This window comes from Paracoccidioides lutzii, assembly GCF_000150705.2.
Source record: "Paracoccidioides lutzii Pb01 unplaced genomic scaffold supercont2.27, whole genome shotgun sequence".
Lineage (NCBI taxonomy): Eukaryota > Fungi > Ascomycota > Eurotiomycetes > Onygenales > Ajellomycetaceae > Paracoccidioides > Paracoccidioides lutzii.
In genome coordinates, this window is record NW_015440973.1 from 73,687 (window position 1) to 101,647 (window position 27,961).

At 36.5% G+C, this 27,961-nt stretch overlaps 6 protein-coding genes across 6 annotated transcripts; 2 read left to right on the top strand and 4 right to left on the bottom strand.

Moving 5' to 3' along the window:
• Window positions 1–2,107: 2,107 nt before the first annotated feature.
• PAAG_07853 (RLI and DUF367 domain-containing protein) lies at window positions 2,108–3,420 on the bottom strand (the record flags this gene model as incomplete). Its single annotated transcript, XM_002790118.1, has 3 exons — window positions 2,108–2,841; window positions 2,923–3,059; window positions 3,167–3,420. The coding sequence occupies 3 exons, from the start codon at window positions 3,418–3,420 to the stop codon at window positions 2,108–2,110; spliced, it is 1,125 nt and encodes a 374-aa protein (XP_002790164.1).
• Window positions 3,421–6,542: 3,122 nt separating this feature from the next.
• PAAG_07854 (VHS domain-containing protein) lies at window positions 6,543–8,967 on the top strand (the record flags this gene model as incomplete). Its single annotated transcript, XM_015846352.1, has 8 exons — window positions 6,543–6,609; window positions 6,691–6,778; window positions 6,836–6,911; window positions 6,975–7,268; window positions 7,325–7,597; window positions 7,652–8,057; window positions 8,110–8,642; window positions 8,767–8,967. 8 exons carry the CDS (start codon window positions 6,543–6,545, stop codon window positions 8,965–8,967), a joined length of 1,938 nt encoding a protein of 645 aa, XP_015700787.1.
• A 2,231-nt stretch (window positions 8,968–11,198) lies between these two features.
• On the bottom strand, window positions 11,199–13,086 carry PAAG_12450 (hypothetical protein; the record flags this gene model as incomplete). The annotated part of the gene is made up of 2 exons (XM_015847934.1): window positions 11,199–11,421; window positions 12,758–13,086. The coding sequence occupies 2 exons, from the start codon at window positions 13,084–13,086 to the stop codon at window positions 11,199–11,201; spliced, it is 552 nt and encodes a 183-aa protein (XP_015702436.1).
• A 383-nt stretch (window positions 13,087–13,469) lies between these two features.
• PAAG_12451 (hypothetical protein) lies at window positions 13,470–14,048 on the bottom strand (the record flags this gene model as incomplete). The annotated part of the gene is made up of 1 exon (XM_015847935.1): window positions 13,470–14,048. The coding sequence occupies one exon, from the start codon at window positions 14,046–14,048 to the stop codon at window positions 13,470–13,472; it is 579 nt and encodes a 192-aa protein (XP_015702437.1).
• Window positions 14,049–14,595: 547 nt separating this feature from the next.
• On the top strand, window positions 14,596–16,470 carry PAAG_07856 (hypothetical protein; the record flags this gene model as incomplete). Its single annotated transcript, XM_002790121.2, has 2 exons — window positions 14,596–14,729; window positions 14,826–16,470. 2 exons carry the CDS (start codon window positions 14,596–14,598, stop codon window positions 16,468–16,470), a joined length of 1,779 nt encoding a protein of 592 aa, XP_002790167.1.
• Window positions 16,471–17,406: 936 nt separating this feature from the next.
• PAAG_12452 (hypothetical protein) lies at window positions 17,407–26,786 on the bottom strand (the record flags this gene model as incomplete). The annotated part of the gene is made up of 2 exons (XM_015847936.1): window positions 17,407–17,592; window positions 26,736–26,786. The coding sequence occupies 2 exons, from the start codon at window positions 26,784–26,786 to the stop codon at window positions 17,407–17,409; spliced, it is 237 nt and encodes a 78-aa protein (XP_015702438.1).
• Between the last annotated feature and the right edge of the window lie 1,175 nt (window positions 26,787–27,961).

Sequence of the window (27,961 nt, forward strand, 5' to 3'; positions counted from 1 at the left end):
ATTTTTTAGAAATGCTGATCTGTGTTGATTCTGAATACTGAATTTTAAGATAATATTGATCTTATAAAAGGTGCTGATTCTAATGTGCTTTGATAAACAGTATGAAAATAAATACTTTAGTAAGTGAGTATGATAAATAGTGTGAGAATCTAGAGAATCTGATTTTAAAGTGCTTTGATAAGTAGTATGGTAAGTAATATAAGGATAAGAAACTAGTATAAGAGCTTTAATATTATACTTGACATCACACAATCTCATAATTACCTTATATATAAATAATATATAAATATAAAAAATAATATTAAAAAAAAGAACTATATAAATAAAGTCTTTCCTGAACTCGTCTCTTAGAAATTATCTTAATATTCACTTATATAGCTTATATAGCTGACAAATGAATATCTATTCATCTGTATCTAGATTGAAATTATGATAATTTTTATCTTTATTTTTTAATATTTTAATATACTTCTTATTATATTTCTATTATTTAGTACTTATGAGATTTGAATTCTTGAACTAGTAGTGTTTAATAATATACTCTATATTCTCACAGTAATAATATTAAGATTTATCAAATTATTTAATAATGATATTTACAGCAGATGAGTTGAGATGAGTCATAGTAATAGTAATATGAATAATCAATTGATTTATTAATTTATTAAAATTCAAATTCTAAATAAAGCTTTACTTAATAATATAGAAATTATTCAGCTTTATTCTAATAAATTTCTATTATCAGTTTTTTAGTTTTAATATAAATAAATTATAATAAATACTCTTAACTTAATTTTTATCTAGAGATATAAATTTTATCTTTAGATATTTAAAAGTTACTATATAGATGTGAAAATTATTATTTTTAAGCTATAAATCTCTTAACTTCTTAATGATTTGAAGATATTTTTCTGTATGAGATATAATATAACATTGAATAAAATTCTTTCATATAGTTACTATGAGATAGAAATCTTCATTCAGTAATTTCAGAGAGTCATATATAGTTACATTTAAAGATTAAAAAATTTTTATATAAAGAAGTTTAATTTTTTTATTTCAAAGTTCAATTTTCAGAGAAACTATAATAGAAGATACTGTTTATTATTTATTGAAAACATCTTTTACTTGAATTAAATAAGTATCTGCAAGAATAAAGCTCTTTTATTTTAAATAATTAACTTCAATAAAAATAACTATATGCTTTTCTTTCAACTTAATTTTTACATCTTTGTAAAATTCATCAACTTTGTTCTTGATAGAATTCTTAATAATATTTGATAAAAAATCTGAGTTTTCTTCTAGTCTTTGCATAAGCATTTCTATCTATCTGTTTTATTTTTTTATATATTTTATTATCATTTATATCATATTCATATTGCTTTCATTTGTATTTATTTCATCTCTTTGATCAGTTTCTCCTCTAAGCTCAGGAGTAGATGTATTGTATTCATCTCTATTCATGTTGTTGTTTGCAAAGGTATTCAATAATTCTGCAGTTCATGTTTTTGAAAACATTTGTTATATTCTATTGATTTAATTTTTTTCTCATAATTAAAGCTTTTAAAACAGTCACTTTTTGTCAAATTCTTACTGCAATTCAATGATGCAGTCCACACAAGACATTTTATATCTCAGATAAAAGAAGAAGAAAAAGTAGTGTGCAGAAGACTCTTCAAAAAAGAAAGAACAAGCTATTCAAGCCATAACCTGTTGGACATCTAAAGTGGTTGTATTGGTAGCCTATCTCAGGGATACTATATACTACTGCGCGGTGCGCTAGTCCATAATAGGAAGCCTAGGCTCCAACATAAACTACACTATATCACGTGAGTAAGTGATGAAGTTAGTGGTGAAATACGTTTAGTTACTTCTGATGCGCTCAGAAGAATGTCACGTAATCACTGATATCTCTTGGCAGGGAGGTCTGATAGGATATGCACATTCACAGGTACTTAGGTGAAGTACAGGAATGGATAGGGTGCAGGCCACATATGTTCCTGATCATGACAGCAATTAGCGTACAACATTCCCCAAATGTAAAATTTATTACGGCCAAAAATAGTGCATGTAAAAAGGCATCTGGAAAAGAAAAATTCTATTATTGTTATCTCCGTCGTTTCGCAAGAATCCCCGTCCGGTCCGTAACAGTGGTGGCATTGATGATCTCGTCAAAAGCCATGTCTCCATTACTGTCATCGTCGTCCTTGTCGTCATCGTTAGCACGGTCATTATCATCATCATCATCATCATCATCTAGACCCCGCGTTGGGCCCGCGTCTATTTCAGCAACTAGCCGCGTAGTTTTCTCAATCCGCGGCTTCGAACCATCCTCATCTGTCATAGTATTCGTAAACGGCCTCGAGTTCAGCACTCTCCGCCGTAACTCAGCCATCTCTTCCTCATCATCTGATTCTTCAGGTAGCATGTATGGGTTCCTCGTAGAATTCCTGGCTTCCTCTTCCTCTTCCCCATCTTCTTCTCCAGAACCCTCACCATCTTCATCTTCTGAATCAGGCACATCCCTCCTATTTGTATTCCCAACAGTCCACATATCGTCCTTTTCCCCTTCTGCCCGGTTTGCAGAATACTCCCTCTCAATCTTCTCCAGCCAAAGTTCCTGCGCATTTTTCACATCCTCCTCCGTTTTACACGCAGCATACCTTTTAAGCAGCTGCGAGTTGATTTCCAAAAACGCTTTCCCATACGAAAATTTCTTTAGAACCTCCGCAGCCCAATCGTCGTGACCACATATAGCGTAGGCAGCCGCCAGTGCTTCGGCACAGTTTAGCCTCCACGGACGTCCGTAGTTGACCGAATTTGCAGCGACGAGGTATGGCACTAGCAAAATTGTAAGGAAAAGGGAATTACAGCTAAAGCAAATTGTACCACGGGAAGCAGACGGAGACAGAAACCACTTACACAATCTCTCGCATTTACCGCCGATTTTCGACCAGGGGACTTCCTGCGTCCTCACCCACGAGCACTCCACCACAGCAGCACCATATTGTTCCATTAACTCGTTATCGGCAGGGGAAAGTGTGCATTTCGCATTCGGCCTAGCAATTGAAACAAAGACATGCAGTCAGCGAAACCAATCATGTAAAATATATAGGGGCATTAAATATAAAATCAGCAAGAACGGTAGTAGATATTATAAACTCACGAAATCACCACACCTGCAAATTTCTGCCCAATCTGAAGCTCGCGCATAACGCCATGGTACATCAACTTCTTCCCGGAACACCTCTTTGGATCGCAATGGCCTAGGTCCCAGCAGGCAGCCTTAAATGGGAATTTCTTGGGCGCGTCCGGGTCGTTGTCACCAGCAGCGGGATCCCGTGAGAATCGTTGGCGGGCCCGTGAGTAGGTATTACTTTTCCCTCTTTTCCCAAAATTGTCTTTTTTATGTCGAACCATTCTTTGTATGAGGGGGTTTTAGTTGGGAGATATAGATATGGAGCTATTTGCAGTTGCAAGAATGACAGCTTTGCAGCTATGAATTCGCAAAACCTCGTTAGAGTTGGCGCATTGTGGGAATAACTTAATTCCGCGTATCATGACGTCACTACTACGAGAGCACAGTGTAAAACGCTTTAAAATATGGGGATGTAGTTGAGAGCAAACTGATCATTCTATTCAATCCAATGGAGTTTGTTTGTCTGTAACTTCTAACAGGCCAATGTCCCGTTTATATTTACGTATACTGCTCCGTATCCTCATACCCAATCACTATTTTTGCCTACCTAGCATACTTCGTGAAGATAGATGTTGATGCTTCAAATCATATATTCGGCTGTCAATAATATTAAAATATCTGCGTCAGACTGATTGAGATCTGCAAACAGTTGGGTTGACAGTAGTGAAAGAATTTTGTAGATGATTTTAGAATAAAAACTTGATTTTATTTTATTTATTTTTATTTATCTATTTTACTTATTTATTTATTTTTTATTTTTTTTTATTTTTTTTTTATTTTTGGTTTGGAGAAAGCGCCAATGGACAGATATTTAACTAGCAAAAGAATGTCATGAAGGGAATCTGTAATAACTTTAAAAATTAGAACCGAGATGGGAGAAATCACAGCTGCAGTAGTATGTACTCCAGCAATATCATGGTGGTGCGTATCATCACTTTTTCTCCGTAGACTCCATCGATTCTGGCCAAGTAGGATGAATGGAGAAACCTCCGTGCTGTATCAGCTCAGTTGATGCTGAAAATCATAATGCCCATCTCGCCATACTTGACATCATCTCTCTATGTGAGACAGTGAGACCATTAATAAATCAACCCATATTAAGGTCCGTGTGGTAACTCTGAAGCACCGCCTGAAGTCATCCACCTCACATAGTTTTGTTCCTTCTCCCAGTTCAACATTTAAATGTCACCGGGTAGATGATGCTGAATTCAAAGCATATTGATATTCATATCCCTCGTACTTATGCTCTGCGGCTTCGCAGCTTTGCATATGATTTTTCTCCACTTTCTCAGTCCAATGGATTAAAAGTGTAGCGCGAGGTTTTGCACCTGGTTCTCCGGAGCTTTGCTGGGCGTGCCAGCTCCAAAAATAGGGAAAACGTGTCACACATCCATTAATACCCTACCCTTCCACATCCCGAACGAATTGAGTTGATAGCCTAAACGACGGTGTTAAACGTTCTAATGCAACCACGACGAATCACTTTCCCCCACTGACGCATTGAGCAATCCCTAGAATGTGTCCCATATTCAGGTAGTGTTTGGCAAGACAGAAACATTGGTTCTTCAAAGAATTCGTTGGGGAATCATCTGAAGACATCCAAGAATAACCTCTAAAGGAATCAGTCCGAATGGTATGAGGTTTTTCTCGGCGTTGATGCCACGTTGCTGTGATTCAGACATTCCTTGCCATATTCTCAGAATATCTTATTCAAGGTATGTAACTTTTGAAACATGATATAAATATATACTGCCCAAGGTGTGAGCTAATTTAAAGCACCGTATAAGTTTAATTTTAAGCCATTTCGTTGAACCATCTTGACATTTCAAGCGTGCCACATTGCTTCGCCTATCTTTGAGTTAGTTAGAGACCTGGTAATTAAATTTAAAAGGAACCCAATTTTCAGGAACTTAACACTATGGTTTCGGGTAGTCCTCCGTGAAGAAATCAATTCAGAATAGAGAACTGTAGATAGCTTTCTCGAACATCCTTGAAGACTAGTAACTAAGAAAACTAAGGATCGGATGGTGGATTGCGATCCAAAGAAACTCCATCTCGCATCGGTTAACTGATAACTTTCCAATCAATGCGGGGGTCTCTTTTCCATGAAACGCCTGAGTCCATGCCTTGAACGAAGATGATACCATGGATTACTGAAGCGGTTGCTTACTGTGGGAATAGGGAAGAAACACATAAAACGGTTATTTCCAGTACATCGGACTATTTGCGCATAGATATATGTTGGGAGTGTTAAATGGCGTCTGCAAGAAGTGTATTGATCAGTGCTCAGGGTTATTTGAAAACTTCCCATCCAAGAGACACGATGTCATTCGGCGCAAGGGATCTGTTTCTCCATAATTCATTAAAAAACAACTGGAAGTGAGAAACTCAAGATTGGCAACAAATAAGTTCTTCCCATAAGGTCAACGGTAGTGAATAAGATTAGAACGAAATTAGAAGCCCTCTCCTTCCCGGCTTCTGATGTCCAGTTTTCGATTCTATCTTCAAAACCGGGAATGCATAAATCCCCATAGGATTTAGATATATTCGGTAGCGATTCTGCAGTATTTAACAAGCGAAATGGTATTAAAGCATGGAACAACAAATGTCAGTTTATTTTCGGTCGCCGTAGAAATTGTCGAGTGACGACGAGTTTTTGAGACCAAGTTTGATGTTAGGGCAAACATTTGTGATAAAATACGGCGTTTCCAAACGAAAAATTTGCTGTTATGAAGAAATGACAGCCAAGTCCATAGGAATCATATGAGAGCTGAGGCTATAACTAGAATGTAGTTGTCATAGTTTTAGTCGAATAGTAGGATGGTGCTTCAAGATCAAGCTGTGAAGAAGGTAGAATAACTGACCCGTTGCAAATAAAAGTGGAATAGGAAGGCATTTTCAAGAAAGGAATGGTCCATTTGGTTGGTTGACAAGTGGAGTTGTTATTTACACACAACTGATGAAGGATGGATCTAGACTAGCCATCCAGTATATTTCATGCTCAGTATAGATGCAGCTTGCAATGCATTGATAGATTGATATATTTAATATGTTGATGTTGAAGTTGAAGTTGATTGATAAAATAAGATGTTTTGTGACTGTTTTGATGAGGCTCACCCCACGTGGATTTGATGACCTCAAAACTGGTAGCCCGAATTCACCACCATTCATGAATATCATCTCACACTGTGATTTTTATCATCATCCTTATCACGACACAACAGCTGCCACATTGCATCAGCCCATTGTGGAAGCTTGCTTTTTTTATTCTGCACCTTTTAAATTCCATTTTTAAGTTTGGTTTGCTCATCCATCCGCCAATCTGGAGGCAACATCGGCACGGATGGCAGCGCGGGACCGGTTTGGTGTCTATGCTGAACCCGTGCAGTCCACTCTACAACGCTACATCCGTAGGTTTTCTCCGACTTCTCATTATACTAGAAACACTTTTATGCATTCGCGTGGATTTGTTTGACAAAGCTGTTTCGTAGACAATGCTTGCGACCCACAAAACTTCGAACCCAATCTCGCCTTGAACCTGGAGGTAGCGGATCTAATTAACTCCAAAAAGGGCAATGCGTGAGTCAATATTCCGGTCTTTAAACCGCCACTTCTACGGTGCTGACAATTGGGAAGCCCTCGAGAAGCCGCTATTAGCATAGTACACCTCATAAATTCTCGGAATGCAAATGTTGCCCTGCTCGCCCTTGCAGTATGTCCCGCAGGCTTTCGGATCACTTGAGTGTGTTGGATACTGATAATGGCGTGGTGTTAGCTTCTTGATATATGTGTGAAAAACTGCGGATATCCGTTCCATCTCCAAATAAGCACCAAGGAGTTTCTCAATGAATTGGTTCGAAGATTTCCGGAACGACCCCCCATCCGTCCCTCGAGGGTACAACATCGAATTCTAGAGTCGATCGAAGAATGGCGGCAGACAATATGTCAGACTTCCCGATACAAGGAGGATTTGGGCTTCATCAGAGATATGCACCGCCTGCTTCTTTACAAGGGCTATATGTTCCCGGAGATCCGCCGCGAAGATGCCGCAGTTTTGAACCCAAGTGATGTAGGTTTACTTAAAAAATACCTGTTGCGTTAGGGCAATATTGACCATATGGTTAGAATCTTCAATCTGCAGAAGAAATGGAAGAAGAGGAACGGACCGCCCAATCAGCAAAGCTCCAAGAACTCATTCGAAGAGGGAGCCCTGAAGATCTACAGGAGGCCAACAGGTTGATGAAAGTGATGGCAGGCTATGACACGAGACATAAAACGGATTATAGGGCAAAGGCCGCTGAAGAGGTTGCCAAGGTCCAACAAAAGGCAAAGATTCTGGAGGAAATGCTCCAGAGGTACAAGCCGGGTGATAAAATAAATGAAGGGGACGTGTTTGAGGTACGATATACCTCGAATAGAACAAATGAGATTGAACTTAATGGAGAACTTCAGGAACTCGCCAACGCTCTACAAAGCGCCCATCCGAAAATCCAAAAAATGTGCGAGGATGAATCAGACGACTCAGAAGCTGTTGCTAAACTTCTTGAAATCAACGATAGCATACATCGGACAATCCAACGCTATAAGCTGGTGAAATCAGGTGATCTAGATGCTGCTGCCAAGATTCCCAAGGGGACACTGGGGACAAGCACAGGCGTCAAGAAGACTGCCGATAATGAATTTTCTTTAATCGATTTTAGCGCCGATGCAGAACCCAGTTCCAATGGTAGTACAATCGCTACTACATCTCAGCCCCAAGCTCCCAAATCTTCAGAGGGGGACCTTCTTGGTCTTTCGTTTCAAGATAATTCACAACCACAGCATGGTGGCATATCCCTAGGATATGGCTTTAATTCGAGTAAGTACGCCTATGGTCTATGTAGTGTTTGTCAAACTAACATTTTTGGCAGGCCCTTTGGCGCTCCCCGGATTTTCGCCCACATCAAAACCTTCCGGAAACCTGTTTAACGACCCCAGTCCCTCCGCCACTGCTGTCTCAGTATCAAACACACAGTCCCCTGCACCTCTTCTAACTTCAATACAGCGACAAACAGCCACACCTCCGCCAGCAGACCCATTTGCATCTCTAGTCTCGGCACGTTCCCAGACTTCATCGCCTTTCAACCAACTTCAAAGCTTTATGGGAACTAGTCACTCACCATCAGCAGCCATCCTCGACCTGGCTCAACCTGTGTCTCAACCAGCTACCCAGACGACAGCGCCGACATCAACTGCAGGGGATGATGAATGGACCTTTGCCTCGGCCCTTCCAGAGGATAGCCCGCCTAGTACAAGCAAGGTACAAGTCCTGAAATCATCTATCGGAATTGATTTCATCTCAAGTCGGAATGCAGGGGAGCAGAAGATACATGTGGTAGTCTCCTTTTCAAGTAACACCAGCCAACCCATTTCTGAGATCCACTTCCAAGTCGCAATTGAGAAGGTGAATTGCGCTTCCCGCGTCCCTCCCTTCCTCCATGTCCCCATTTCTTTTCTCCCGCTTTTGCCACATTGGAGTTTGTCGACCTACAGAGCCGCGTAAACTAATGTTATCATCTACTTGACAGGCATATACCTTGCAACTTACACCACAGTCTGGACGTCAACTAGCGCCATTACAGCAGGATGGAGTACGTCTCGAAATGCACTTGAACGGCATACCCCCCGGGAGCGGTAACTCGGTTAAGTTGAGATATAAGGTTTCTTATAAACTGGGAGCGGAGTTAAAAGAAGAGCAGGGGCGGGTACCTCCTTTAGGCATAGCTTGATTCTTTTTGTGGGCCATTACCTTCTTTGCACCAACTTCGGTGAGAGGGAAGGAAGCAGAATAATGGGAAGAGAAGCGAAATAGATATAGCAAAGGAATCAGAATCTAAAGCCCGGGTTAATGTATAGCTAGCTCGAGCTGAGTAGTTTAGCTCTATGTTATAATTCCAGGTGCTATCAAGTTCGTCATTTTAATCTTTACTAATCTCCCCTTTTCAAACAGTTGTTAAATTCTCCCTCTTGTGGTAACTTCCCGTGTTTCCTTGGGCTGACTGTCCTTGATTCCTCATCAAATTCTATTATCCCGGACCATATTAACTTACTGTATGCCTGTGCGAACGACTATCAAACAATTGGGAAACTCTATGCTATAGACCGTGCGCTTTCGGATGTCGATCCCTCCACCTCCAGAGCAGATCCCGAATGCCTTAGACCGTGTCACATATTAACCACGATGACGTCGCGAGCGGTTCCTGCACAAATAACGCGTACCCCATGAACCAAGTAGGTATTCGAGAACAAGAGAACGTGCGAAAATCGGTGTACACCAAGGATAATATCGTTTTCCTTTTTTTTTTTTTTTTTTTTTTTGGTTAATTTTCCCTCATCCCATAAAACCTTGCGTTACGTGTAGCTGCTAAGAACAGGCATTGTCCTCTGCTAACTCTGCGCAGTGTTATAAACTGATCACAGAGACATCAGTTCTCCACAAACCACATGTGAAGAGTGACGATGCTCTTATTGCATGTATTCAACATCCCGTGTATGCACCGTTCGTGCTTAAGCGCTGCAGCGTACGCTGTCATATTTGCTAGAGTGTAGCTAAAAATTATGCCGACCTTTAACTGCCGAAATTGAAGTATTGCTATCTTAGTCACTTGTGATACGCCGTCTGATTTGTTTCAAAGCATGAATCTGGACCTCTCCATGTGCCTCGTTCCACATGAGGTGAAGTAAAGAACGTGGTGATACATCAGAACAGAAACGATTCCGTGTGGGGATGATTTTCCGAGGTCCTCCGGCCGGCCCGTCTTTCTCCACTTGTTGACCGGCACAAGGCGCATAGAACTGGTTAGTCGACGGAAGTCCAAAATAAAAAAATAAAAAAATAACAGACAAAAGGAGAAATCAAAAATAATCCCGGAGTTAACCCCACTCAAAAGATGCGGCTCCAAAAGCTGGAACAATATTTTCCAATTTTATTTTCCTAGACCGGTTCGGTACGCATGGTAGCCATTATCAACTTAATGTCCATTATACATAGGCGCAACTTTCCATCCAACTTATGTTATCACTGATCAAGGATGTATGAATAATTCTAGCTTGATCTTTGTCTAGATTATTTTGTAGAAGTTCTTGCACTGGAAACTTGAATGAGAAAATAACAAGTCCCCATTTAATTAGAGAAAGCTTCAAATTTTTGGCTTGACTAAACTGCCCCAATAACTGAGTTAATTAGTTAACTAACCTAGTTTAGTTAGTCTATAATAACCAACTAGTTAACTATGTTTTTCATTCGCAAAACTCTGTTTATTTTTGGCTTTATAGACAAACTTTGAATTCCAAAAGGCAAAAAGGAAAAACTTAGAAAAGCCCCGAGAAACCCACGTACAGAAAATTGAAACATGTGAAGAATTGATTAGCAGCTAACTGGTAGGGGGTGCCAAATGCTTGGACCGTTGGACATAATAACTATTCCACTGTGGCAAATACTCGAAAGTAAAAGGTTTGATTGTTGGTAGGGTAGGCCACGCTACGAATGCCGGATGATGTCGTGTATCTGCAGTTAGATTGTGGTTGGTACCTGCAGACAACAACTGCCAAGTAATTTTTAAATTTAAATACTCCGTTGTGGGCAGTGGAATCCCAGTGTACTCTTCGCAAACATCCTTTCTGTTTGGATTGTTTTTCCCCGCTGGTTCCTGTGTAGATTGGGCGGGCAGTAGCTGACACACACACTGCCCAGCCACTGACTCATCAAGGAGTATGCATGAACCAATAGGTATATATGATCATGAAGATTCAATACTGAAGGAGTAATCTCTAGCTTCTTTGCCATTTCCCCGCACGTGCTGTGGAAGCACATGCAGTTGAGGCATTGCTGAAATTTCCCAAGGAGGAAAGGAAGGATACAAGACTCCACACAACTGGTGAACTTAATTGAGCGGTTTTACATAGTTGCGCTCCGCCCAACGTGTATCTTATGTAACAGTGGTTGGTAGCAAGCCCAGCTTTAATCTCGCCGTCGAAAGATCGCATCCAACATCGCACTATTGCTATTGTCAAGGCGTCTATTGGGAGGAGTGGTAATACCAATAAGGTCAATGCTTTTCCGATCCCGAGTTCGAGCAGACATCCCCCCGAAATATAACCCCGCTTTTCCAGCCCGTAAAGGAAAGGAAAAAGCAAAGTGAACATTCTGAGCCAGTCCAGGATTACCCGGTTGGGAGTAGCCACTTTGAAGATCAAGGTTAAAACCAAGTATTCAGGGTCCAGGGAATCCAACGATCCACATGCAAATGCAATTATTATTAGCTTTCTAGCTGGTTTAGCTTAGGTCTGTAGGCGTAGAAGGGGTTTAAAAAAAAAAAAAAAAAAGAAAAAAGAAAAAAGAAAAAGGGCAACCGGTCTAAACCTTGGGAGAGACGCCGGAAAGAGAAGGTTATTTATTATTGGATAAAAGTTGTAAGGTTCTCGACGCCTGTTTTTCAATTTTGGTATTTTATCATATTTCTCGCCTAAATGCGGAAGTAGGTCTCCTGGAAAAGAATTCTCCGTTAAGTTTTGTAGTTTTTGATTTTGGACCGTTTGGACAGCCGACCATCAGGAAATGAAGCGCTATGTACGGAGCAACCGTGGTGGATACCCTAGGTGTATGGAGTCGAAGCCTAATAGGGATAAGTCATAACGAGGGTATCCTACAGAGTAACTAAGGTAGGTTAAGCGGTTTTCTAGGTACCGACCCCTTAGGCAGGTACCTTAGTACCTTAGTTTGGATGCTGAGGAATCTAAACACTGCTTCAGAAGTTAGAACATACGGAGTGCAGCAAATTAGCGAGCACTAAGAAGGCGTATGAGCGTGGCTGCGCGAGGCTTTTGCCGGACAAGCAATTGGCGTCAGTGGCCTGACCCCAAGTGATCAGCCACTAGGTGGAGGGGCAGATCGAGCTAATTCCCAAGCGGCATAGCCCCCTGCTTACCAAAGCCTTGGCATTGAGCCCAGACCACCCAAATTACCCGAGCAGCGCCTAGCCTATATTAGGCCTAGCTTAGCCCGAGCTTAAGTCTAAGCGAGGGTCGCGAGGCTCAAACAGGAAACTTTGACCTCAACCCGTGGACCAGAGCCTGCCTGCCTCGACTGGACATTTCCACCTGCGGACGGCTGCCAACTCCAAGAATAATCAATACGGGCTGGACAACGGACTCTGTTTGGCCGACTTTCTGCCTGTGCCTAGGCACCAGGCATACGGAGTACACAACTGTTTCAATGTCCAGTAGCTATCCAATAACTCTTGGAACAGAAACACCCTCGTTCTGGTCTCAGATTCTGAGCAGCTAGGAATAGGTTCTTTCTCCCGGCTTCTGACTGGCTGGATCCAACTATCAGAGCTCAGTTGGCAGGACAGGGGGCCAGGACAGGGCCAGGGTAAAAGATGGAAAAGAAAAGAAGCTAAACTAAACGAAACGAAACGAATAGAAAAGGAAAAGGAAAAAAAAAAAAAAAAAGGTCCCCCGCTCGTATACTGTACCATCCTGTCTGAATGGGACCATATGGTGGCGCAAGAAACAGACGTGAGTGTGGTCGTCCAGTGCTGGTGCTGGATTCCCCTGCCCATGGCCGGTTTTTCAGGGCCTAAATTGTAATGGTTTTGCAAAGCGCCCCCCCCCCGGGGTCCCTTGGTCCCTAAGAGATCGTCCTTAATTCCGACGATTGGATGGGAAAGGACATTTGGACATTGAACAAGTGAGGTGTTGGGGACATTGGACAGTTGGAGGTACTGGTACTCGGCAGACTCCGTACCTAGGTTGAAGGTCATGCCACCAACATCGTTTAAAACATAGTGACAGAACGTCTTTTTATATCTTGGAGCCCTACCTAGAGTTATGGTTTGTAGTTGCATGGTCCCCCCCATCTATATCTTTTTTTGCTTTTTCTTTCTACTCTTTCTTTCTTTCTTTCTTTCTTTCTTTCTTTCTTTTTTTTTTTTTTTTAATTTATTTATTTTAATTTAATTTACCCTTCTTCAATCACGATTTACTACGATTTACCTGGTCGACAGAGAAACATCTTGCGCACGGGGAAAAGGAATTTAAGGTGTTCTATCTTCCACAGTGAACCCCCCTCACACACACACACACACACACACACACACACACACACACACCACTCCCTCCGTCTCCCGTAAGTCAACGCAATCTGGGCCCTTGCATACGTTCCGCAGCAAGCTTTTTCACCCTTGTTGCATAGAATTTTGGTCTGTCCTCGGCCGGGTCCGAAGTTCCATTACCGCATTACCGCATTACCACACATTACCGCACGATACCTGCAAACTGCTTTGGAGTATACAGAGTACCTGGGTGATGATATAGTTATCAGAACACAAAGCGTTTCTTCCCTGCTAACGGAGGGGCGGTACTTGCTTTTCCCCCGCCGTGGGCGCCCAGTGAGCACCGCGCCAACCAAGCCGCTGCAACAGGCCCATTTGGGCCTAGGTAGAAGCTCCCCTGCGAACCGTGGTTCCCCAGCAAAGTCTATGAGTTGGTCTCTCACTAGCGAAATCCATTTTCGGGGGCGCGACCTTTCTGTTATTCCCCGGGCCCTTTCCTCGACGGAACCTGAACCAGCCTTCCAAGGTTTGTTGTTGGCGGTGTCTTTCTTCTTCAAGTTCGCCCTTTCCCCACTCCCCACTCCACTCAACAACCTTGTACTCTTGCACTCTTGCACTCTTGCACTCTTGTACTTTTGCACTCTTGTACTCTTGTACTCTTGTACTCTTGCACTCTTGTACCCTTGCACTCTTGCACTCTTGCACTCTTGCAACGTTGCACCGCTCCTCCTCTCCTCCTCCCCCAATACATACATAACTCTTTCCGCCCCTCGCCTTCGCTATCTCTCTATCAGATTTCGCAGCGGATCTCCCGAGTCCACAGTGGAGCTTATTGCGAGTGGGACAGATCGTTCTTCAAAAAACCCTTCCATATATGATATGACATTCGGAATACGGGCTCCACCTCTTTAAATTACTGTTCGCGCCTTCCCCGCCGTCTCTATCTATATTCTTAGCAAAAATATTACTGCAACCTCCTCTCTCATTTGGTTTCCCAACTACGTACGCTACGTGCCGTTGCTCGTTTTCTTGAATCAAATAGAGAGCCTGCTCTTTAATCATCCCTTGGGCTACCCGTATGCTACTGGCATTTCATTCTTTCGTCGTTGAATAAACAAACAACAACAACAACAACAACAACAACAACAACAACAACAACAACAAAGAATAAAAATAAAAATCGAAAAATAAAATAAAAAAAATTAAAAAAAAAATATATTTAAAAAAAATTAAAAATTAAAAGCACAGACTACATCACAGCTTCAGTCACATCATCACTTACCGCGCGGTGACTCGTTGACCATGGCTTCTCCCGTTTCACCTCGCTGTAAAGATCAGAAGGAGGCTAAGGATATGGACGAGAAACACGAGACTGTAGAGGAGAAGGAAGCAAGAGCGAGGGAGGATATCAAGAGGCGTTTGGAAAACAGAGAAAGGTTAGTCGTTCTCGTCGTCTACCCGTGACTCCTCCAGGAACTCGTATGTCTGGCGCGTTTCCCCCTTCCGCCCAGAGGTCTAACAGAAGATTACAGGGCGTTCATTGCAGCTTCGAGGAGAGGGGACAGGACCATGGAAGCTAGTTTTGAGTCTGCATTGCGCGCATCAGAGGTCCATAAGGAGCGCACGGGCAAGGGTTTGCGTATTACCATGGAAGCCGTTGAAAGGGAAGAGATGTATGATGAATTGGACGACGAGCATGGGCGCAAACGTCGATGCCACATCGACAGCCTCCAGCTGAGGTCTCAGTCGCTGGACGTTCATTTACACCCGTATATGGTCGCCAATTTTGGCAAAGCCAACCCAGTCTCTAATTTCACACCCCTCAATGGTCACCTGCACAGCCCATACCAGACGGGCTCGATAGCTGCTCAGGGAGTTTACGACCCGGCTACCTATCATTTCACAGGAGTACCAGGTGTGGAAAGAATGTTTAACAATCCCTTCAGCCCAGCAGCAGCAGCAGCAGCATCCCATGCACGATCCAACTCGCTCCCCGTTGTCCAGAATACCTCTGTGTATGAACGTCAAAGAATGACCAGTTTTGATGACCAACACCACAGAATGAACCGTCGAGTGGCCTCGGACCCAGCACTCGCTCTCTCACATCTGCAACAAACTGCCCTTCCCATGCGCCCCGAGTCTCACCCTAAAAATTCATTCGCTGCTTACCCACTGCATCGCAATCCACAGCAACAACAACAACAACAGCAGCAGCAGCAGCAGCAGCAGCAGCAACAGCAACAGCAACAGCAACAGCAACAGCAGCAACAACAACAACAACAACAACAACAGTGGCAGCATCTGGAACAAGCCCAGCAACAGGCCAGCAATTCGATGCGACCACATTCAAATACCCAACAACAATATCACGCTGTACTGCAAGCGTCTCCAAACATACGGCAAGAAGCTTCAAATCTCCACAAATTATCGCCAAATATGCGCCGGCAGTCTTATCAGCATATCCAACAACCTCGCCCTCGCCACCTAGATACCCACTACAGAGCAAATAGGGTTATTCGCATGAACTCTTTAGATTGTACGCCCTATTCTCAGTCTTCTCCCGTCAAATCTCCAGCCGAGGGACTGTCAACCCCTGTCGCTTATCCTACTTCTGCCACTGCATATGCCTGGGGTGGGAATAATCATTGCTTGGTCAATTCTTCGACGACAAACAGTAACGCCATTTGTCCCACTGCCAATGCTCATGATCTAAGCAACTGCATTCCATCCAGTGAAGTCCAGGAGATGGAAAATGAGACCTCTGATGCCCCCATCCATCGTACACCGATCCAAGCCCATCTATCAACGCCCTTGTTCAAAACACCGGCCAATGAAACATCCCCAGTTTCGCGAGGGACTTCAGCTGGATCGATGACAACTTCGGGCTCCAGCTTGACTGATCCGTCTATCCCTTCACCCGGGGACAATAGAGCGTTCCAGGACCAAGCTGCAATCGCTGTGGGTCCGGGTGACCTTGTTTCTGGCTCAACGAACAACAGCGGTGACATGCTTACTGAAGAAATTGGTGGTGGGTCCGAAACTTCATCCTTCTTTCAAGATGCCTTCTCTGATGTTAATGGACTTGAAATCAACACTACTGGCTCTCAAGAGTGCTCTGATGAGAACAATTTTCTCAGATATGAGTTCTCTGAGCCTTTTGGTGTTCCAGCATTATAACTTTTGAAAATCCTAACCTCTCATATTGTTACTTTTTTAATACAGTTTAGTTACCTAATCAAACACCCCTCCCTCTGTTTCTTGTTTAGACTCCCGGGTTCTCTTCACATACACACACACACACATACACACACAAACAAAACACAAGAACAGAAATAAACAGAAGCAATTTTTGCATTTATAATTCATTTGCTTTCTTGTATATCTCTTTGCCTTATACATTCCCAACAGTCTGTTTTTTCCTCTTTATGTATTCTGTTCTGAGTTAATAACTCAAATGTTCTTTTTGCTGTCTTATATTTCTTTCTATTTCACATTGCCTGGTGCATATGGCCAAGTTCTTGCATATATTTATTGTCTGCTGTTTGTTCTCATTCTCTTTCTCTCAGTTTTCACTTGACAAAAAATTAAAAAAAAAAAAAAAAAACCCAGAGCTGAAATAGAAGAAATGATGTGAATGTGTGATGTGATATGTGTGATGTGATATGTGTAATGTGATCACTATAAGTGTCTATGAAAATTTTGCTTCACAGTTTCATTTTTCAATTTCCCTTGCTCTCTCACAAAGTACATCAAAACATATCTCAAGGTACCTCAAGCAAAAGCAAGATATCCTCTTTGCAGAAAAGAAAAGTTGTTTGTGCATACTCTTCTGCCTTGGTGATGGTACTTTTCTATCAACTAACAAGCTGTGAGCCCACTTCCTAAAAGGCAAATGAAGAAGAGTGAGCGAGTAACTAAACCTTTCCCTTCAGGCTTGAAGTCAGATGAGAAACACAATACCCTCCTCTGCTTTAATTTTTAATATTCTGGCATAATTTTCAACTTACTGCTTTCTGCAATATACCGATCATTTTCAGAGTTTTTGTAAGTTTTTGTATTTTTTCTTCGCTTTTATTTTATAATTTATTTTCTTTCGCAGTTTCTTATCACCCGTTAATGTCGCTGCTCCATATACTCAACCCGGACACCTAAGATGGCGAAAGCATTTTGACATATTTGACATATTGGATGACGAGTATTATACTCCAGCTGCGGCGTGTGCACCTTGCGGCTCGTGCGTCGAAATTGCCAGTCAAGTTCTCTAGTTCTGATTATAGCTTGAGGTGTGCTGTGAGAGTGCTACAGAATGAGAGCAGCAGAGAGGAATGAAGAGACACAGTGAGGTGCAAGTGAATACTACAAGTGTCAGAAAGGAATTTTGGAGAGAAAAAGTTCTGCTTGTAGGTAGTGTACTTTTAACCTTTCCCCCTCCCCTTTCACTTCTCACTTGAGCTATTTTCCCCTGAAAATTTGCCTAACTATGCAGAGCAGAAAGATGGAGAAAGAGAAATGAAGAAGAAAAGAGAAAAGAACCTCTGATGAAAATTATTTTGTATTGTTCTTTTAGCATGAAAAGAGGTTTGTTTAATTATGAAATAGTTGATGAGATTTTGTATTATTAAATATACTGCAAAATTTGACTCCTTTTCTATTATTTTATACATTGGTTTTCAGTTCTATACCTTTTTTTTTTTTTTGTTAGAGACTTCAATGATTATATCTCTTGCGATAGAGGATTGTTCCTCTATCAGTCGGATAAGAAGGAAGCATCAAATGGCGGTTGGACATACATCATCACCTACGTAAGTATTCAGGGGGGAGGTTCCACAGGCGGAACGGTATAGGTTTTTCTTTTTTTACCACTTGGAGATTTATTACCAATGGAGTCTCGGAGAATTTCAACGTGTGAGGTTACAGCTAATTAACTACATATATAAAGGAGAAACTTATTATTAGTATAAAGGACATCTCCTTCATATGATTTATATCTTAGAGAGTTTTTCATGATATTTCACTACTCACAAAGGGGGAATGAAGGACCCAAAATAAAACCGGACAGATTAGTGGACTCCTCAGGACCGGGCATGGCTGAGCAATGGCTGGTTGAATTTTTCTTTTCTTCCTCATGCTCTTCATTTTCCCTTACGATCCCGCTTCTCCGCAAGTAAGAGACATGTCTCATTCGGAGAATGGGGCACGTCCGGTTGTCGTCTTCCGGCAACGGCTCAGCTAGTTGATCATTTCTGGGCCCTCTTGGTATTTTTAGTGTCTTCTGCGTAGTTAGATGGAGCAAACGTAATCCACAAGTGAGCGAAACAGCACATAACAAATTTTGAAATTAATAATTGACTCCACACCCATTAATATTTTGTATGATGAGAATTTTTGCTCATTCATAAAATCGACCTCACAAAGAAATCAAGCTTCTAATCTAGAAGGAAGGATTCTTTTTGCCCATTCAAGCACTTTAGTTCAAGGTCAAATATAAAGCTGCAGAAAAGCTGTATGATGTCTCTTATATAACTCTCTTTCATCGCGTAAATGGTTGAATGTTACGCGTCACTCGATAAAAAATTGAAAGCTTAGTCTTACAAAGGAAGAATCTCTTGTTCAATGAATTCTAGCTATAAATGAATAAATGAATGAGAACAGTCATTTTGAGTTGAATCTATATGAGAAATGACAAATCTTCTTCTTGTCAGTGAGAATTTGACTTATACTGTTCATTAGAATTGAATATGACATTTTGTCAACCGCTTTGAGAAATTAAAATTTAAGTTCTTTTGCAGATATAAATATCAACAAATACTATATGAGAATTTTGTAATTATATATAAATGTTTATACAAATATTTTTGAAAAATATGAAATTTTATTATATAATATTTTTAACCTTAATAAAAATAAAATTTAAATATAAATTATTAATAGTTAAAATAATAATTAATTATAATTAAAAAATTAATATTAATATTTTAATAAATATAAAAAATATATTATTTTTATTATTATAATTATTAAATAATAAATAAAATATATATAAATTTAAAATTTTAAAAATATATTTTTATTTTTAAAAAAAATTAAATAAAAAATTTATAAATTATTAATAATAAAAATATTAATAATAAAATAATATAAAATAAAATAATTTTTTTAATAATTATAATATTATTTTAATATAAATAATTTATTATAAAATTTTTTTAAATAAAAATTAAAATAGTTATATTTAAAATAATTATATTAAAGTTTTAATTTTATTATAAAAAAATTTTATTTAATATTATTTTTACTATTAAATCTATTTTTATTCTTAAAATATTTATATATATTAATATTTAAAATAAATAAATTTAATTTATATTTTTTAATTTTTAAAATTTTTAATAATTAATTAACTATTAAAATATATATTTTTTAATAATAAATTTTATATAAATAAGTTTATAGACTAATATAAATATTTTTTAAATTATAAATAATTTATTATTAAATATTTTATATTTTTTCTTAAAAATTTAAAAAATTAATTTATATTTTAAATATATTTTAAAATATATTAAAATTAAATCTATTTTAAATATTTTTATTAATTTTTATAAAATTTATATTTATTTTTATAAATTTTTTTAATAAATTTATTTTTTTACTTTATAAAAAATTATTAATATTATATTTAATAATATATTTATTATATTATAAATTTACTTTTTTATATTTTATAAAATTCAAAAGTTTTGATTTAATATTTTAAAATTTAATTATCTTTATTTAGTATATAAGATCTAAAAGTTTTTATTTTAAAAATAAAATTAGAAAATTTTATTTTAAAGATAAGATTAAATAGTTTTTATTTTAAGAATAATATTAAAAGTTTTTATTTTAAAAATAAAATTAAATTACTTTTACTTTAAAAATAAAATTAGAATATTTTTAATTTATATATAAGATTATAATATTTATAGAAAATTTTTTTATATATTAACTTTTATAAAATTTTTACTAATATTAATATTTTTTTAATTGATAATATTATTTTTTTTAAAATTAATACAATAATAATTTATATAAATAATTAAATTATATTATCAATTAAATAAATTATATTTTAAAATATTTAAAATATTTATATTTTTTTTATTTAATAAGTTTTTTAAAAAATAAAAAAATTATTTTAAATAAATATAAAAATAATACTCATATATTTTATCTGAAAGTTAAAAGTAAAGATAAATATTAATATTAATTATTTTATTATTAATTTTTTATTAAATTAAATTAAAATACTAAATTAAATAAATAAAAAATATTATAATAGTATTAGTTTTATAAATTAATTTTTAAAAATTATAAAATAAAATAATTAATTATTATTAATATTAATATATTAAATAAAAATTTAAATTATTAAAAAATTATTATATATATTAAATACTATATTAATTTTTATTTAATTTAATAATAATTTAACTAAAATTTATTTATTTTATTTTTTATTATAATTATATTTAATATGATAAATAAAACTTTTTATATTATTATTAATTATATAAAAATATTTAATATTTTTTAAAAAAATATAATTAATTGAATTATAAAATATTAATTTTTAATTAATATATATAATTTTATATAATTTAAATTAAATTTAAAATATTTTTATTTTAAAATATAGAAAAAATTTAAAAAAATAAATAATTTATTAAATATTTATATAATAATAAATAATAATATTTTTTATTATTTTATAATAAACTTTAAAATTTATTTTATAATAAATTTAAATATTAATATTAATATTAATATATATATTTATTTATTTAAAATTTTATTAATTATATTTTTAAATTATAACTTTTAATTTTAAAAATTTTTTATATATTTAAATATATTAAATTTTAAACTTTATTATTAAATAAAATATTTATTAATTTTATAAATATATTAAAATATATTTTATTTTAAAAAATTATTAATATTATTAATTTAAAATTTATTAATTTTATATATAAATATATATATTATTTTAATAATATTAAATATAATTATTATTATTATATAAATTTTTTATAATATAATTTAATAATAAAAGTTAATAAATGTTAAACTTAACGCCAGAAGTGGGCTAGGTTTATCCCTATCATGTGATCACATGATGGCACTTCACATGTAACCCAGTGGACCAGGATGATTTGATCATGTGATCATGTGAATTATTTACAATATGTCATGTGATCATGCAGACTGTTTATAATCTGAGTAGACTCTGACATCTTTTTTTCTCATCAATCTTAATATTTTATTATATAGCAGTTAGCAATATAGAGAGATTCTATCTTAGACAGCTTACATTTACTTTTTAACATAATATTAAAATTTCCTTCTATCTTTCACTCAGGTTTCAGTAAAAAATTTGAGTGTCTTAGTTGAATTAAAACCTGCTCATTGAGAATCTGACAATATGTCAGATCAGCTGTTGAAGAGAACAGCACAATCTGATATCAGATGATTACTGCAGACTCTTAACTCCTTGAAAAAGGTCAAAAGAACTGATGATATTTTTTAACAAGATCAACTGATCAATTACACATCTCAATTGAGAAATTCAAAGAGGCAGTTCACTCAGACAGTGACAGTGTTTATAATAAGTTGATAATGATCTTTGATAACATCTTTGATAATAAAAAGATATTGAGAAATACAATCACATGTCTGAGAATGAAATGGAATAATACTACTAATCAAACTGCTGTCAAGCAGAGTTAGATTAATGAGCTAATTACTGAACATGATGAATTTAATCACACTCTGATTCACATGACAGTCAGCAATCAAGCAGCAAGTTGAGATGTCATTCTCTCTGATACTTTCAGAAGATCTGTTAACATTGATGATCTGAAACATTTCACTAATGATAAGAAATTAAAATTTGAACACTGGCTCTTTCAGATGGAAGAACAAGCTCTGAGAAAATGCTGACCACTACTTCACTAAGTACATGAGAATTATATACATTGAAAACTGAACTGATGAGAACACAGCACATCATATTGCATCTTGTATGAAAGAGAACTACTCTGAGCAATATCAAACTGTAGAAGAGATATTTGAGCATCTCAAGTCAATATATGAGAATACTAACAAGCTGCAAAATGTCCAAAGTGATTATCACAAGCTGATTATGTGCAATGAGAACAACTATCATGAATTTATCACAAAATTTTTACATTTGACAGATGAGATCAAGATTGTCAAGAAAGACTATAAGACAGACTTCAATGACAAACTATTCTTTAATCTTTAGAGAATAATAGCAGTAGTCAATACAATCATTAATATATACTCTGAGTTTCAGAAAATCTGTGCTTAAGCAGCTCATACTCTTCAGACAATCAATGTCACTTAGAGATCAAAGAGCTTGTGAGAAAATGAATATAATATCTTCAAGCAGAACATCTTACAGATCTTCAATAGTCAGACTTTCTTCAGAATCTCTACTACAAAGTCCCTCATTATTATTAATAAAGTCTTAGATATTCATTCAAACATTCAGTGCTACTACTGCAAGGAGAAAGATGATATTGCAAAAAACTGCTCTGTGAAGTAGAAGTCTTAACAGATGATTACTGAGCTTACAGAAAATAATGTCTCTGAGTCTTCAGCAGATTTGAAAAAAAAGTAAGTCTGAGAGAAGATTTCATCTCAAATAGTTCAATAGTCTGTAAAAGATTTGAAATAAAGGACTTGATTGAGAGAAAAAGCTTTAATGTGCTAATTAAGTTAGTCTATAATGAGATTACTACTTCTATAAAATCTCTTGCTGATACTGAAGCAAATGATGTAAATTTTATTAATATATGATATGTCATAGAGTTGACAAGATTCTTCAATAAGAAGTTTCAAGAACTCTCATTTAAATGCCATATGAAGGGATATAATGATGCCTCTGATAGAGTGATAGACTGCATATTGACTTTAAATTTTTGAGTAAATGACTGGAGATTTCAGAATGTTCTTCTGCTAATAACAAATCTAGACTAGTACTTTGTCATACTGGAACAGAAGCGATTGACAGTATAGAATATATAACTTGATATTAAAAACCAAGATCTGATTTGATCAAGTGAATGATTCATCTTTAAACAGGTAGCAGAGTTAATGTTAAAGATAATATCTTGATCAATATTAAAACATCCAGACTTTAAGCCTGAGCACCAGGCAGATATGAAATGAAGAAAAAATCAAACTGAATGAGGAGATCAAACAGGAGCATCAAGCTCAGCTCTGTGAATCAAAAGGAATTATCTCAGTCAAAATGCTCAAGATAAGGCAGAAACTGATCTGAGAGAAGACAGCATCACAAATGATAAATATGAACTTCATCAGAGCTACTTTTTTTTATAATTATATGAAGAACAAGTACTCAACAGTCTTCATAACCAGTCTATATGAAATTAATAGATAGCTTGAGAAGAAGCAGAGTTTAGTGAGAGCTGAGAATGAGTCTGATGAAAAGCTGATTAGCAACTTATCAGAATGATTAAAAGATCAAGAGAACTGTTTCTCAAAAAAAGTATCAGACAAATTACCCTTTCTACAAAAGAATATTGATTTTAAAATAGAGCTTTAGTCTGATATTGATTTTATTCAGAGCATTGAACATGTGTCTCTATATAAGATGAATCTAGAAGAGCTAGAGGCAGTGAAGATCTATCATAAAGTCAATCTAGTAAAGAACTTCATCATATCAAGTTCAGTTCTCTACACCTTCTCAATTCTGATTATTCATAGTGAGAAGAAGCTATGATTTTGTGTTGACTTTTACAAACTGAATGCTATAATCAAATGAAATCAGTACTTTCTATTTCTAATAGATGAGCTGATGAATCAACTCAACAGAGCAAAATACTTTACAAAGCTAAACATTCAACAGAGGTTCTATTGCATTCAGATGAGCTCTGAGTCTGAGAATCTAATCATCTTTAGAATCTGTTATGGAATCTATAAATATTGAGTAATTCTCTTTGATTTTACAAATATCTCTATTTGCTTTCAATGATTTGTTAACAATATCTTCTTTGACTATCTGAATAAGTTTATGATAGCATTTATAGATGATCTGTTAATCTATAGCAAGAATCTGAAGGAGCATAAGTAGCAGGTAAACTCAATGCTAAACTGACTAAAGAGAGTAGATTTGCAAGCCAGCATTTAGAAATATAAATTCACAGTTCAGAAAATGAAATATCTAGAGTTTATCATCAGTATAGAAGAAATTAAGGCAGACTCAGAGAAGACAGCTGTTATTGTGAGATGACAGGTCTTTACCACAGTTAAAGAAGTTCAGTCATTTCTAGAATTTAGTAATTTTTATCAATAATTTATAAGAAACTACAGCTGAATTGTAAAATCACTGTATCAGTTGACAAAGGAGACTATCTCATTTGAGTGAACATCAGAATGCAAGTCAGTCTTTGAAAAACTGAAGAGATAGCTGATGAAGACTCCAACACTGCATTACTATGACTCTGAGTGAGAGATTTATAATGAAACTGATATCTTTGATAAAGTGATGACTGAGATACTAAGTTAAAGATTTGAAAATGATCTTTGATATTCAGTAGTCTTCTATTCAAAGTCAATGAATGATGCAAAGCTTAATTATGAGATTCATGATAAGAAAATACTGACAGTGATCTGAGTCTTATAAGAATGATGAGCAGAGCTTGAGAGACTACAGTGAGAGAAATGATTTAAGATTTTCACTGATCATTGTGTATTGAAATACTTTATGATTATCAAGAAGCTAAATATACATCAAGTCTGCTGAGCAGAGTTTCTTTCTCATTTCTACTTTGAGATTAAGTATTGATCAAATAAGGCTAATTTGCTGATAGACACACTGAGCAAGTCTGAGCAGATTAGAAGATAACAGAATAATCATATGCAGATTTTTCTAAAATTAAAGACTTTTGATTCTCAGATCACTTCTTCTATAAATATTGCTAGCATTAACTTCTATAGAGAGTTAAGCTGTAAAAACTAGAGGCTAGTCCTTCTATATAACAAGGATGAATTGCTTGAAAAAGGGAAGAAAAGAATAAGATAAGAACATAAGCTTAAGCAAGCTCACATAGCATGATCATATGCGCACATGCAAACAATGACTAGGCTGAGTCAGCCAGTCAGAGTGAATCTAATAGTTCAGCCTCTTATAATACCCCTCTTCTCCCTCTTTATTGCAGGCCTTTATGACTATTTAAAGTCCTCTTTACATCTAATTTTGCCTGCTGAGAGGCCTCTCAAGTGTTCAAAGCCTTCACTTCTTGTAAGAGACTTGTGTTATTCCATGTAGGCTCAGCCTAATGTACTCATTTAACAAGGTATTACTTTTTCCTCTGGTAGGTTCATTCACTTCAAATTTCCTTAATCTCAAACTCAGGTCCTTCTGAGGTCTCTATAGTGAGTGGCTATCAGTCAGTTTGCCTCTGACTAGGCAAGAAATCTGTTGCTGCTGCATGTAGAAGCTTTACATTAAAGATATTATGAATGTCAGATGAGATATTCAGTTGATAAGTATGAGATTCTATCTTTTCTAGCACAGTATATTGATTATATTTCATGTTCAGATTCTTGCATAGATGATTAGTTCTTATGTTTTCTAAGCTCAATCAGATCTTATCTCTGGGTTGAAAGCTTGGAGCTGAGTCTCTTCATCTATTCATATAGTTCTCTTGAGATTGCTGAGTATCTGTCATTTTTACTTGAGTTCACTTCAACACTTCATAAGTCTTTCTCATATAATCATCTGCAAACTCAATGGGATTATGTGATATTTCAATGAGGAGTGCATCAGCTATATCAATGAAGAAGATATGAAAAAGATGTGTTAAAAGGAACAGATTCATGTCTGTTGAGACAGCATCTCTATTATTAATAATCAGCTCTGCTAGAGAGAGTCATTCACACCAGTCATTCTGTTGAAAGCTAATGTACTTGTGTAGATAGATTTTCAGAGTCTGATTCATTCACTCTGTAGCTCTGTCAGTTTCTGAGTGATAGACTGTGAAGAGTTATCTCTTAATGTCTAATTTCTCACACACTCAAGTTCAAAACATGCTTATGAAAGTCAACTCTCAATCTGACACTATCACCTTAGGAATACCATGTTGAGGGATGATGTTGTGAAGAAATACTCTAGTCACTGTCTTTGTATCAGTTTTCTTAACTGCTTTTAATATAATCTTCTTAGTCAGTCTGTTCATTATAATTATGATGTTCATATATTCTTTAGAGCTCAGTAAGTTCACAATAAAGTTCATAGAAAGCTTCTGCCATATATGTTCAGAAATGAGAAGAGGCTTAAGCAGTCCCTGATGTCAATCTCTCCATGTGATGTTTGATCTGCAAAGATGACAGTTCCTAATCATTCTTCTCACATTGATGGCATAGCCTGACCAGTAGAACTCATATATTAGAACTCCTGCCATTTGCTCTCACCTGGGATAACTGGTAAGAGATGAGTCATAAGCCTCATGTACTAATCTAGTTCAAAGAGGTTTGAAGTCTGGCACTCACTTATGATCTTAAAAGAGAAGTTCTCTGTTCTCATTTAAAGAGCACTCAGAGATAGAGATCTTAATGCTGAGTTTAAAAGAAAATCTGAATCTTCTCTCATGAAGAGTTTGCTTCAGACACTGCAGGATCTTGTCATTTTTGCAGACCTCATTTCACTGAGCTTGAAGAGACATCTTAGGTTTCACACTGGCAGCAGTCACTATTGATTTCATTTCAGGTGCCAGTACATTAAACTTAAGTAGTTGAGCTTGCCTCTGCTTGATTCTCTCATCATCAGTGCTCTGTGGCATGTTCTGCTCTCTTTGTGATAGAGTATCTAATTCAGTGTTTAACTTTCCTGGTCAGTGATCAATTCTGAAGTTGAATTGATAGAGAATATTCATTCAATGTAGCTGTCTTTTATTTAGTCTGTGTGTAATCATGAAGTATTCTAGATTCTTATAATCTGTGAGAATCTTGAATTCCTTTACACTTTGTAGCTCAGTGTCTCATTTCTTTAAACAGTCAATTATTACTAATAACTTCTTATCATGAATCTCATAGTTGTATTCCACAGGTGAATGCTTGTGAGAGAAGAAGGCACATGAGTGTAGAATACTCTGCTCATCATATTGTAGCAGCACTTCTTCTGAGACATAATTTGAGAAGTCTGTTTTCAATATAGTCTCATGATCAGAGTCAAATTAAAGCAGGATTAGAGCAGAGATAAACATTGATTTTAGATACTTAAAAGCTTTCTCAGCCTTGCTCATCTACAAAAAAGAAACATTCTTATGTGTAAAAATTGTCAGTGAGGTCATGATCTTTGAGAAATCCCTGATAAATTATCTATAGAAATTAGCAAAGCCTAAAAATCCTTGTATATCTTTAAGAGTAGTAGGTGTTGCTCATTCTAAAACAGCTTTAATCTTCTCTGAATCCATTCATATACCCTTGCTCACTTCAATGATGAATTCAAGATATTTTGTGCTGTTCATCTTGAACTCACTTTTTCTGATGTCTGCCTGCAGACCTGCTTTCTATAGACATATAAGCATCTTTTGTACATGCTCATGATGCTCCCATAAGCTTCTTGAGGAAAATATCA